Source organism: Liolophura sinensis, chromosome 11, assembly GCF_032854445.1.
Source record: "Liolophura sinensis isolate JHLJ2023 chromosome 11, CUHK_Ljap_v2, whole genome shotgun sequence".
In the NCBI taxonomy this organism is placed as follows: Eukaryota; Metazoa; Mollusca; class Polyplacophora; order Chitonida; family Chitonidae; genus Liolophura; species Liolophura sinensis.
This window is the reverse complement of record NC_088305.1, coordinates 32,544,592-32,558,777: the sequence shown is the minus strand read 5'-3', so window position 1 is coordinate 32,558,777 and position 14,186 is coordinate 32,544,592. Positions and strand designations below refer to the sequence as shown.

General features: G+C 40.9%; 1 protein-coding gene across 1 annotated transcript; it reads right to left on the bottom strand.

The window, feature by feature from the left end:
* Positions 1-2,818: 2,818 nt before the first annotated feature.
* Positions 2,819-12,399, bottom strand: LOC135477580 (sodium-dependent glucose transporter 1C-like). Its single transcript, XM_064757734.1, has 3 exons — positions 11,620-12,399; positions 8,008-8,293; positions 2,819-6,812 (listed from the first exon to the last, which is right to left on the bottom strand). The coding sequence occupies exons 1-3, from the start codon at positions 12,085-12,087 to the stop codon at positions 5,767-5,769; spliced, it is 1,800 nt and encodes a 599-aa protein (XP_064613804.1). The 5' UTR covers positions 12,088-12,399; the 3' UTR covers positions 2,819-5,766.
* Positions 12,400-14,186: the final 1,787 nt, after the last annotated feature.

Genomic DNA, 14,186 nt, shown 5'->3' with positions numbered 1-14,186 from the left:
ACGTAACGCACACAAAGGGTGCGTCGGAATAACACACGGTCGTGCACTACCTGCAACGCAACGTTCACAAACGATGAACCACGCACAGTCACTGAACAATCGACTTTTGTGGCGCACGGATACAATTTCAAACGTGCGTTTTTAATGGCGCCAAGTTTATATTATATATGTACGCTTTGCAGAGTATATATTTTATATGTACACTGTGCATATATTGTATTTCTACTCTCTACAGAATGTATATTATATATGTAGACTCAGTAGAATGTATCTTATACATGTACACTCTGAAAAATGTATCTTATTTATGTCCATCCCGCAAAATATATAAACTGACGGCCAAAGAAACTTTACGACTCCGTGAGTTAAATTTAACCAGCCTTTTCAGCAAATTAATATCAAATTATTGTAGGAAAACTACGCCCAGAGAAGACAGGCACCTGTGTACCAAACTTGAGGAACCGCTTCCTGACAATGACGTCATCGCCAATCCATGCCTTAGGTCACTGGGTCAGTCAGCAGACCGTGTCCAGGAGACTCATGGCTCACGGAATTAGGTTCTATCGACCCTTTAGAGGGCAGTTGTTGACAGCCGAACATCGTCGCCAGAGGTTGCGATGGGCTCGAATTCTACGCCGTACGCAGCGATGTGATTGCCAACGTGTTTTTTCACGTATGAAAGCCGTTTCTGCCTGTTTCTGGCCGATGGCAGACAGCGATATTACCGTCGAAGAGGTGAACAAATGGCTACATCATGGTGTGGAGTGGGATTTGTGGAGAGGAACGGGCACCACTGGTCATCATCTATGGGAACATAACTGCTCAAAGTTACGCGGATGATATTCTACGTCCTTTTGTCCTGCCATTCCTTCAAGAGCAACCACTTGGTGTCCTGTACCAGCATCACAACGCCAGACCCATACAGCTCGACGTCAACGTCTTGCCGCGGCATGCACTTTCCCCAAATATGTCCCCCATAGAACACCTTTGGAGTATCATGGGTTGTGGAGTAAGACAACGGCCACACCTGACATTAGCTCTCCAAAATGAATGGCAACGAATCCAACGTCATCTCATCAGACGACTGACTTTTTCACATTCGATACTGATTGGTTTTGATATTGACTGATTTAAAAAATATTCAACTTTTTGTTTACTCTGCCCATTGTTAACCAAGATGGAATAGCTATTTTTCTACCCCTGCTCTGTTTGTTCACTTGTAAAATGATTTGAGGGCTAGTTTGTCCGTTCTTACTGAAGACTTTCAATATCTAAATGCATTCGTCTTTTCAATATATTAAACATCAGTTATCTTGTTTTTTGCTTTGGCAAAATAAATTGATTTGAACTTTTTGTGAAGCTTCTTTTGGCCGTCAGTTTATTATATATGTATTCTCTGCAGAATGTATATTATATATGTAAACTCTGTAGGGTGTATATTATATATGTACACTCAGCAGAGTGTATATAACATATATACCCTCTGCATATACATTATATATGTACACTCTGCAGCATGTATATTATACACGTACACTCTGCAGATTGTATATTACATATGTACCCTTTTAGAAAGTATATTGTATATGTACACTCTGCAGAATGTATATTATATATGCACTGTCTGCAGAATGTATGTTATATATGTACACTCTTCAGGATGTATATTAAATATGTACACTCTGCAGGATGTATGTTATATATGTACACTCTGCAGAGTATATATTATATATGTACACTCTGCAGAGTATATATTATATATGTACACTCTGCAGGATGTATGTTATATATGTACACTCTGCAGAGTATATATTATATATGTACACTCTGCGGAGTATATGTTTCATATGTACACTCTGCGGAATATATATTATATAATATGTACACTGCAGAATGTTTGTATACTCTGCAGGATAAATGTTATATATGTACACACTGCAGAAAATATATTATACATGTACACACTCAAAACACTATGAAGGCCAGTTTTATTGATGAAGCAAAACGGAATGACTGAGGTAAAGCACTGTTATTTGGATTACAGATAAAAATACCATATTGGTGGAAGACAAGCTGTTTTGTAACGAACATCAGTCTGTGCAAAGAGCCATTAGAGAGCTATTTGCCATTAACGCACCACGGCGCCACGAGCGGTGAAAGCGGGTCCAAACCCTTGACACCGCGTTAGTATTGAAACAACCGTATGTGCTCTGAAAACTGAAAATCAAGCACTTAAAGCGCTCAAACACGACCAGCTCCCTCAAGAAATAAAAAAATACCTGCTCCTTATTTGTATATGTGCATATAATTAAAAAATGAAACAAAACTTGATTTATCCTACATTGCAATTTACATATAGAAATGAAGAAATAAATGAAACAGAAACGTAAAAAAATGGTTAAAATGAAGGTAAAAGGAAGTTTCCACATTTTCCTATCATCTATGTTGATACCCACTCATTGACCAATGAAAGACATTTGGTCAAATTCTTTGGTCAACACGACCTTGGACTATAATTATTTTGGATATTTTAATACCTTTCCATAGTTTCTATGGTACAGGTGCCTACATATATATAGTAAATGTAAATACCTTTCTAAATATGGCTTCCTATTATGCATATTTAGCATGTATTATATTTGACCGTACTCAAAAATAGTTCACTTATGCGTCGGTTACCAGCAATAGGGTGTTCGGAAACCGCAGATAGCCCTTGGCAGTGGTTAATGAAGCTTGCTTTTCAATGGCTCTTACACACGAGCTGAGGGTTCAGGCAAGGACAAAGAATTAGCACCCCCCCCCCCCCCCGCCCCCCTCACTTCATACTTACAGATTGCCTTTAGGTCTGTAGGAGGACCGTTATGATTCATTTTCATGAGTCGGTATGGCTACTGTCGACCTCTAGAACTGCTTGACCGATGCACGTTCTCTTTAAGAAGCTGGCACATACTGAGATGACGCTTACCTGGTAATAGGGGGCGTGTAAATTGATACTATTTATGCATTTACACGAAAGCCTGACTGAGGTCAATTGACAAGAGGCCGTATTTCACCGGTTACGTGTGACCATTTACAAGCTATCACACTTTCGTCGCTGGTCTGGTCTTACTCACTGCTGTACGTCTTTTAATTATATTGTATTCATGCATAAACCGGGATTCTGCTGGTGGATAAAGCATCCCCGAGGCCTAATGTGATTGTATGTTGAAGTGAAAGACAGCACCTGACCAATGTTTATGTTCGCTGAAAGACTGCCTTTCAAGGTACCTGAATTTTCAGCGCGTCACCATTTTCCGACAGCAAGGTGACGTCACGTTTACTCTAGCTCTCTAGTGTCGAAGTTTTTTTCCGTTTGTATCGTAGGTTAGGTAAAAGCTGTGAACTTCGGCGATGAAGGTTGAAGTGATAAATAGCTTTCTCGATAACTAGACATACTAAGAGGGTATTTCTTCCACTGCTTGAACTGTTGATACAGAAAGCCTGCTACATCATTTACAGTTTACGCCTGCAGATACACGGACGGATTATTCCTGTTTCAGGTCGTAGCTTCCGGAGGGGATGTGCTGTTGATCTTGATCACTAAATATTTACAAATTAAACAAATTATTTCACTAAATAAATTTGTACGAAATAGTATTAAAATAACAATGGGATTGTTGTGCAGCTACATTCATGCTCAGTTCTGAAACATATGGAAGTAAATAAAAGTACCACCGAGGCTGATCTAAGCATTCAACTGTCCCTGAATTTTATGCTTCAGTTTTGTGGTGGTGGCTTCAAAGATGAGAGAAGTACTGACCCAGTTATCGTGGAAGTCAGAAAAATCACCTGGGTTTGAACACGGGGTTTAAAGAATTTTACTGTATTTCATTAAAGAAAACAAAAAAATTGTCCCTGGTATGCAAGAAAGAAGCAATTCTCATAAGATCAGAGAAAAAGACACAGAAAAATATCACACGATATAACTAATTTTAAGCATTGTTCGGTGACATGCCGTCTTCTCATTCCTACAAACTTTGGGCATCCTTGATAATTTTTTCACTCAAATATTTGTTATTTAAAAACTTCAAATTAAACGATGACATGAACGACAAAAAATATATTTGTATAATTTGAACAGCGTGTCTAAGTAGACCTTGGATCTACAGATCTACAACGGATCTACTACGGTTTAGGCCGAGACTGTATGCTACTGTCTGACACCGTCGTTGAATGTTACATGGCATGTAAATCATCTAATTTTACGTCTGTGGTGGCCTGCAAATGATACAAACCTTTCCCACAACACAATGCGAAATGGCCTCTCGGTTACACGTAACTAAATCGTTGTAAACGATCTTAAAATGATGTCTTATGCAGTATTTCTGTGTTTTCATATGTCACTTCATGGAGTGAATGGGTAAAGGCTGCGTCACACATTAAACCGCGCAATCTGATAGCAACGTGTCTGGTTGGATAAAATTCTCAAGATGTCTGCCGCAATTCACACCAGCCATTTGTGCAGTATTGACATTTTGTTCTACATGTTATTCGGTGAAATCTCATTAAAATGACAAAATATGTTCCTTTATGGAAAACTTCAAAATCCTGTTTTCGATTGCAATATGTTTTGGCCAGATGATGTCTTGTACTTTAAATGTGATGACAACACAGCACTTAGTAATTCTGGACCTGTGACGTTTAATAAATTGCAATTAATATCACTGCATATTTGTTTTACCTAATTCTATTAAGCCAATCGCTACTATTTATGCAATTACATGAGCAGCTATAATAAAACCCTGACCTAGGTAAATTGGCAAGAGGCCGTATTTCATCGGTTACGTGTGAACATTTGCCAATTTCTACTCTGTCGTTGTTCTGGCCTTACTCTCATTGCTGTACGTCTTTCAATTATATCGTAACGAAAGGCAATAACTTGTCTATCAACTTTGCTGAAAATACTGAACAAGCCGTAAGTTTTCAGATCTGTTAAAAAGGGGGCACAAACTTCGAAGTAATCTTCAACTCCTGGTGCATGATTAAGGTATGTCCCTCAGTCTGGGTTGATTCCGTCAAATACAGAAAAAGACGTTCCGCGATCGAGGTCGAGTTGAGTACAAGGAAAGCCCCGTTTTCCTGAACTGTTCAGGACAAAGCTTTGTCTTAACATTAAAAACTGTCTAGGCCAGTTACATCTAATAAATAGCTATTAACATCACTGCACTGTATTTATCTGAGATTTTTTGTGTCACCCATGGTGGCAGAGGGCGTGTAAGTGGCTGTTTTTAAGCATTTACACAAACAGTTAAAATCCAACCGTAATTCAGCGAGACAGTATGATAGTTGGCAAATAGTCACATGTATTAGCGATGAAATCCGGCTTCTTGTCAATTTACTAGAAAAGGGGTTTGTTTCTACTGGGGCAGAGGTATAAACCAGGAGCCCCTCACCAATGGGGTCGCTCCGAGTTCAAGTCCAAGGGATGGCCATGGGTTTTCCCCGGACTTTTTTTCCACTTTCCGCTCACCATATATAACGTTTTGACAGCCGTCGTATAAGAGATATATTCTTGAGTACACCAATCAAATAAACAAATAATTATATTACGACTATTAATTCATATGCTTAAAAATTAGTACCTTATACACTCCTCTAGTACATATGGTCATTTGCCAGCGACATATACAGCACTGTCTTCGCTGTCCATGCCTTAGTCTTTTATATTAGCACGAAAGTGGAAAGCATTTTGTGGACAGCACCGAAAGATACATGAATACACATCATCTAATCTTGGGGGATAGGAACGCTAGCAACATCTGCCTGTTCTGATCGTGCATCTTTGAGGGCAAACTGTCCGCGTTTGACAAACTTCGTGCTGTACAAACCGAGTAACACCATCCATTGGAACACAGAGCTGCCGAAGGTGAGATAAACGTACCACATCGGAGAGTCGTTCTGGAAGAGGTAGCCCAGAAGAAGGTTGTTTGTCACGTCCCCTAAAGACATGGTCACGACGAAGAGGCTACAGATTTTGCCATTTACTCGGATCAGTCTCTGATCCACCCAGGAAACAGCGGCCGGATGCAGCGATCCCGCTCCGGCGAAGATAAAGATATAAGCGATCCAAACGACCTGTCCCGAACTGCGAGCAGCCAGGAGGAGAGCGAGAAGGCCTAACGTAATTGGGGTCAGAGTGACAAGAATCATGTAGGATGGCCGGAGACAGCGAGCCACGAAGATACCAACGAAACAACCAGCAGCCAGAGCGCTCCATGTGACTGAGTTAAGCTGCGTTCCCTCTTTCTTGCTCCAGCCCAGATAGTCCACGGTAAATGGCATAGAATATTCACCAAGACCCCATAGGTATCCGTAAGCCATGAAAAATGCACCGATCAGGATCAGTGTAAAGACGACTAGCTTCCCGGAAATGCCTGACGACCGTGACTTGCTTCCTGGAGACCCCGTAGATATATCGCGTTTGCATACGACCTTCTCACAGAAGACCTTCAGGACGAAAGGCATTGATGTTAACACGCTAAAGGTACCAAAAATAATGAAAGGTAGGAATAAATTGGAGTTTGATTGGATTGCAAGACTTTGGCTGGACTTTCCGATCGCACTGTCGTTCCTGTCGCTCCAGCCCATGACAAAAGTACCCAAGGCGATGTGTCCGGATCGATTTGCTTCTAACTGGGGTTCTTTTGATACAAACAAGAACGGCTCCATCGCGAAAGGCGTAATAATTCCTCCCAGTGCGTAGAAGAACGTTACAGCTTGCTGGTAAGGATTCGCCGCATTACCCCATATTCTTGCGCACAACAAAGTACTACCTGAAACCAAAAAGGATGGGATGTTGACAGATGCATGAACATTGCAAATGGTATGTGTCATTACATGTTCTTAACATCTGGCGGAAGGAGAAGAATTCAGACAAATTCTTATTTACTGGTTTGTATAACGGAGTGGCTAATACCACGTGACTTATGCGAGGATCTAGCCGTGGTTCCGGAGAATGCTTTCCAGATATAAACGGACTTTGTATTCTGACTTCTGTGTAATGCTATGTGCGGTTGGCTACACAAAGAGAAGAGTGAGTCATAACATAATGATTTCACTGTCGTAATCCGCAGTGCATTTAGGTAATTACTGTGTGTGACATTTTGTCGGGTTGAAGCAATTACTCACACTGAAGATGAACATTCTTAACACATTCTTTATCTCGGATTGACATCCAGCGTTTATGACATACTATTTTGAGCCAGTTTTACAGACCCTAAAGACAACTATTTTGATACCATAGCTTGGTCCACATATGGCAATTAGTTTCATAACAGCTTACTAGCGCTCGCCTCCCAGAAGCTCTTGCTAGGCAGATATGAAAACATGTCATCGTGTAATGGTAAAAGCCATTCTAAGTTTTTAGACTGGCTTGATTCCACTCTTTGATAAAAGAATCTTTCTCTTAAACGGAAAGAGAGGCTGGTAAGGTTTGCCACATAAGCAAACTCGGGTCGAGTCACACCAAGGACTATAATATGGTTGCCGCCTCGCTTTGTGTTCAGCACTGAGAGGTTACTGCAAGAAAACACTAGTGATTGGCCCGACGTAATACAATGTGATTGGTTGGGGTATCATGTCAGCTGTTTTCGGCAAAATACTGCAGTGGCGAGAGCACTTTGTTGGCCCTGTCACATGAGGACGCAGTATATGTACACACACCTAATGACTCCTCGTCGACTCATGACTGAAAAATTGTAAAGTACGGGGTAAAACTCCAAGCATAAATACATACATAAATACGTACATACACATATATATTTTTAACAATGGTAATCTTGGTGATGTTTACTTTGGGGCTTCTCCTGAGTAGATATCAGGAATACCGAGGGGCACCATGTCTAGCATCTTCGGTGCTCTACAATGAGACATCATGAGGTGTCTGACTACAACGTGATGCGGAAAGATACGTTAAATCCCACAGAAAACCATATACGCAATGTCTTCAGGAGGTGAAGCAGCAGATACCTGAATCAAGACTTCCTTGGAAGACCTTGCTGAGACAGAGAAGGGAGATAACCACGGCCAAGCTGCTAGACATCGGTATGAAGATGATGAAGAATCCGGCCAGTATGGCGCTAATGCTGAAGATAACATTGACGTTGAGTTTGTCGTATAGGTGACCACTGACGAGTGAGCCAAGCGTGTATCCTAGCGAACCAATGATAAACATAAGAGAACCTTGCTGAACGTTCGACTCGGTCTGCTGTAAGAGGTCCAGGAAAGCTGTGGGTGTCAAGGTGAAGAGTCCTCCCTGTAATAGACATACAAGGGACATGAATTCAGAAATTTGGTGCGGAATTTAATCGTTTTGATATGGGCCAAGCCGGTTATGACCATCTTCGTACTATCCATTCATCCCAGTGTCGCACGACGGTGCCACGAAACGACGGCAGTGAATGTTACTGGCGCAATATGGTAATTTAAAACGTCTCTATTTGGAGAAAGCACGTGTACTATAAGGAAGAAATAAAAGTCATTATGCACAGCTTCGTTCACGAAAGATTTTTTTAATGCGCACTACGCAAAGCGTGAATGGTACGAAACGATGGCACAAGAGTTCGGAACGATAACACGATGTGCCACCGTACCATCGTACCATCAATAATTATACTGGTGCCATCACTTCAGTTCACCTTCGTGCTACTTTGCCCTTGCTTCCTTATATCAACTTATCGTTTCGTATACCATTTTCTCATTTCCTTTCTGGCATTGTCGAGCCTAATCACGATGCTACGATGGCTTCCAATAGTAGAACGTATTTGACAAATTCTGCAGTTGACTCCATACTCCAGGTTGTTTATCGTGTTTGCTGGAAATATTGTTCTACACTACCTCTGACGTCAACTGCCTGTATTACTATATGAGCTGGAGTCTGTATTACTCTATAGGCTGAAGTCAGTATTGCTCTATAGGGTGGAGTCTTTCTTTATTACTCTATAGGGTGGAGTCTTTCTTTATTACTCTATGTGCTGGAGTCTGTCTTTATTATTCTATAGGCTTGAGTCGTTAATACTCTATAGGCTGGAGTCTTTATTACTCAATTGGCTGGAGTCTGTATTACCCTATAGGCTAGAGCGTTTCTTTATTACTCTATACGCTGAAGTCTTTTACAGTCAGTTTGATATTCAGATATTATCTTACGTGTCAGGATGACCTTGGTGTGTTGTTAGTACTTTTGTTGTTCGGCTGACAGTATACTGAATTATGTCACTAAAATCTAATAGCTGCGGTAACGCTTAGGTAACCATAATTAACTTATAATTATACAACAGTTCAGGTTTTATAAGGCAGTCAAAACTCATTCTCGGTTGCGATTTGTCGTATCAACTCTTCGAAATCAACTACTGAAATGAAATACGACAAACGCTATTTCACACAATTTGTACCCTTTACGCAAACCGATTGGAAACAAACGACTCTCTGCATAACATTTAGACGAGAATTCAGGTTATGTATATAGTATAAATATATGCTCATGTTGGCTACCACACAGGGTGTCGTACTGTGCCCCAGGCCTGAGACGGCAGTTAAGAGGCCGTTGTGGGTGTGGTAGTTTAACCTACCCGGAACGTTTAGCTGTGACAACCGGAACCAAAAAGTAGATACTATTGTGATACAGGATTACAAACATAACAGTAAACCCAGAACTGCGCGTGATGAATGAGTCTCGACGAATTGGACGAGTGCTTGCGGCACATTGGCGGTGTCTCTGCCAGATCGGGCACCCTGTCACATACGGCTTTAAGCAGAAGTCACTGAGAACACGTGGGGCAGTTCAGTACATTTCATACACCAAACGTACTTAAAGGCCGGGTACGGCAATAATTGTGCTTAAGAATATTGCAGACAGGTTAAAGGACCTTTCATTTTATGAAATCGAATACAATGTACATATACTATTGACCTTTGTGTGCTGATAAACAAGAGGTGTGTTAATCTGTTAATTATTCTTGGCATACCAGTGAGCTAATATTGTTAATTGTGGTTGTATATATCATTAAATTATGTAGACAAAGTATCAAAGATGTTTTACCTCATGCAATGCATAGTAACCTTAATTGCTTTGTTATATACACATGTATACCGGTAGTTGTAATGGCAACGCGTCCTTGTAAACTTCTAAACCATCATAAACCTCCTATGTCAGTGAATAAACGGAGCGGGAGTAGAACGATCTGTATCCGAACCTGAGTCATCATCAGGCTATACTATGGTGGAACGTTGATGGTCATAGCTGGCTTTCATACAACACGTTACACACATCTCCAGGTGTCACAAGTTTAAGATTTGCGGGGAAAATAGAAATGAAATATAGATTCCTATCGCATGGAGATGAGGTTTTAAGGAAAATCGAAATCTTTGATCTAAAGTATAAACGATTTTTGTCGTAGGTAAATCGTGTGTGTAACATGGATTTGAATTATTTACTTATTTATTTGATTGGTGTTTTAAGCCGTGCGAAAAATATTTCACTCCCGTACATTGGCGGCCTGAATTATGGTGGACAGAAACAAAGCAAAGCCCGGAGGAGCTCACACTCATTCGCAGGTTAATGTAAGACTTTCCGACGTATGGCATTGAACTCCCAGCGATCGAATTGGTGGTGATGGATCGTGCTGCGCTTGTACGCTTACTACCACGCCCCAACATAGATTTGAAGAGAGCGAGGGAAGTATTTATTTAGCTCATTGCTGATTACCGATAATCTCCAGAATTTCCATTGGTGATTATCATTGGTGAAGGAAACCGGAGTACAACGAGTGAAAGGCAGGCCCTTAGCAAATTACTAACAAACATTTTCACGAATGTGTAGCCAATGCGCAGCTCTCCACGTTCGCTTTACATCACTGCCGCCACTAACAAGTTTTTTTCAAGGTCACGGTGATAAGGGAGGAATTCATGTCAGAGAAAAGAAAATCTCCGTCTCATCTTTTGTTTTAATAATACTTTATACACGTGTATTCTCACCATCAAAATGGTCTTGAGACAATTTATTCATTTAATACTGATTAAATAGTTCCGCGCGAGGACACCAGTCATGAGGCAAAGCCTAAACAAGCCTGCAGGAGGCGCACAGGTTGCAAAGGTCAAGTTTGTCTTGTGGTGGCAGTAATGTAAAACGAGCGCAGAGAGCGACACCTCTAAGAAGTGTGTACGAAAGCCATTTTGGAAAAAAAGTGGTTTCCATCGAAAGTGAGACTGCGTAACTGCTTCAAAGAGCGTTTTATATCACCCAGGTAAAGACGATTGAGAACCAGAACAATAAATAAGTAAGTTAATTATACAAAGAGGTAAGTGTCCATGTAGTTGACTCAGTGATATAGCCCATGACTCAGTGACATAACCCATGACTCAGTGATATAGCCCATGACTCAGGGACATAACCCATAACTCAGTGATATAACCTATAACTCAGTGATATAGCCCATGACTCAGTGACATAACCCATAACTCAGTGATATAACCCATGACAGTGATATAACCCATGACTCATCATGGGAAATTTCTTCCCATTTAAAACATTTGCTCACTCCGCTTTTTTGCAACCAAATGGTTTTACAGTGACATTCTGCTTACCAAGGCAATGTTGACCACAAAAACAAAGGCTGTGTATTTGATCTTCTCAAAATGTTCTTGGTCGCAACCCATCACGTGACAACACTTCTTTCCTTCGAGATCTTCAGCAATCCGTGACACATGGGGTACCTCGTTAGGACGGGAACACGGGTGAGTTCCAGCAGCGCTACAAGCGCTGTCGCACAGTTCAGTTGTCATGCCTGTCACACCTGTCACACCTGTCACGACCAGTACAAGCTCTGTTCCCTTCTTTTCAATGACGCTGTCACTTGGGTCATTCGGTATCGGTGAATGCACTCCGGAATCAGAAGCTCCGGCTGAACCGGCACATGACATCGGTGTTCCATCATTAGCCGCCTTAAGTGCAGATCCTTTTCTCGCGCAATCTGTCATAGGAATGGCAGATTGCTCAGTTTCTGATACTCTGTTCCGAATCAGAGTCAAACTTATGGTATTTGATGCCATCATGTGTGAATCAGACTTACCGCTTACTTCGTGGGTTTTTTTCTTGGTTTGTCATCAGATTACTACACGTGCAACACCACACAAGCAAGTACGAAGAACCGTCCACTTGTGCATATGTATATAAATAAGCATGTATATACCTCAGGGTTAGTCTTCGCTGGGCTATCTTTTAAACTACAGCGCACTACAGGTGCACTACAGGCACACGGTTCAAATCGTACAACTTTTGCTAACTTCGTGTTCCCAGTTGCTCAGCATTTGGTTCTGTCCTACATGCGTAACAAGCCGTACATAAATGCCTTAAGCCCGCTGTTTACCTCCACTTCAGCGACCAGCTAGCGTCTTACAGGCACATGCCGTAACGCCCTACATGTTCATATCCACTAACTCGATTAGTATTCTTGCGAAAGTACATGCCACTTTCTTTTTAAATTTCACAGGGAGTTGCATCAGCCTTTTTATGTCTTGGTCAGCAAGTACGCTGGGGCTACACTACATTCCTCCGTAACAAACAGCCAGTGTATCGCTAAGCCAATGGTTGTTTACATCCAGATATAAGTAGGACACGCTCTTTTGTGCTATGTGACTCACATAGCATGTAGAACATGGAACAAACTTGGAGGCATTTGCGCGTGTATAACCGTTGTATTTTCAATATTACTCCGCGAGCACAGCTTTCGGCAAGCATTCTCACACTAACAATTGTGTGCGCTGTTTTGTTTTTGGTTTTGTAATTTTTTTTTTTTGGTGATTTTTACCTTTCGTGGGAGTAAGTCTAACATGGGTTAAAGTCTGTGTTGAAACTGTTTTCACTGTCGCAGCTCCCTCAATATAGCACACCACGCTTTGTTAAAACTAGTTTGCATGCACGCTGCTTTCGTGCTTGCTCTGCAAGTTCTTACTGAAAGACTCTGTACAGTGAAAACCGGACTGAACGTTTATGAATTGTCATGACACTTCTCGTGACCCCAGTGTCGTAGCCACAGTGCGTGCACGCTTTTCACCTCACAACAGCTTATCATTATATCCACCCACACGGCAAGAACTATGTGCCTTCGTCTCTGTTTTGACACCTCATGTTAAGTACATCCATTTACCTTGTCCTACGTCTTTTAGAAAATCCTACACAACCGCATGGTTAATTTTAGCTTTGGGTGTAAATATTGTTGCTCTTTTACAAATCGGCCTTTCACTTTCTTTGTATTCGTTAGGTAATTTTCAGATATATTACTTCTTTATGTGTACCTAACACTTATAATTAACACTCATCCTGGCTTTTTACGTGGACTGATTGTACAGAATCATTCACATATTACTCAGCTAAATATGGACAATGACAGACTCTTTTTTTGTCTGTTCCATCTCACAATACACTCTCTCACCTGCCATTCCACGATATTCCCTACATAACACCTACTTCATCATCAACTGTCTCGTCTACGGTCCCAAAATATAATCTTTATATTATTGACCAGATGTACTTCAATCCAGCTGAAATGAATGGCTCTGATGCATCTAAAACACATATCGATGACAAAGCAAATTGCCTATTTGGGTAATTTAGACTCTCATCTGTCCAACGACTATAGCCCTAAAGGTTTCACTCACCAACAAGAAACCCTCGATTATGACAATCAAAACCAATTTTCAACCCTTCATTTAAATGCCCGTAGCTTAGCTAAAAATTTTGACGAAATTACATGCTTTTTCCATACTCTCAATCTTAACTTTTCAGTCCTTGGATATCGGAAAGTTGACTTAGCCCAGTAACTGAATGATTAAAATCCACTTTATATCCTGCCTCCTGAGATAAACGGAAGGGGGGTTGCACTCTATGTTAATAGCTCTTTTGAATCTTGCAAAATACGCAATGATCTTTCTTTTTTGATGAAGTCTTTATTTGTGGAGATCGCCGCTCCGCCAGATGTCTATGTTGTTGGATTTATTTATCGCCCTCCAGTGAAAAGTGTCTTTTTGCTGAAAACTAAGCCCAGCCTTTCGTAATATACCCGCGAATAAAAAAGTATCATCTTAGGAGACTTCAATATAGACTTATTCAAGTGTGATAGCCATTTACAATCAAAAGATTCTTTTGAACTAAT

Coding starts and splice junctions, on each gene's coding strand:
- LOC135477580 (XM_064757734.1), bottom strand. CDS start 12,087: ATGATGGCATCAAATACCATAAGTTTGACTCTGATTCGGAACAGAGTA. Junction 8,294..11,619: donor TTGTGGTCAACATTGCCTTG/GTAAGCAGAATG, acceptor TGTCTATTACAG/GGAGGACTCTTCACCTTGAC. Junction 6,813..8,007: donor CCAAGGAAGTCTTGATTCAG/GTATCTGCTGCT, acceptor TTTTGGTTTCAG/GTAGTACTTTGTTGTGCGCA.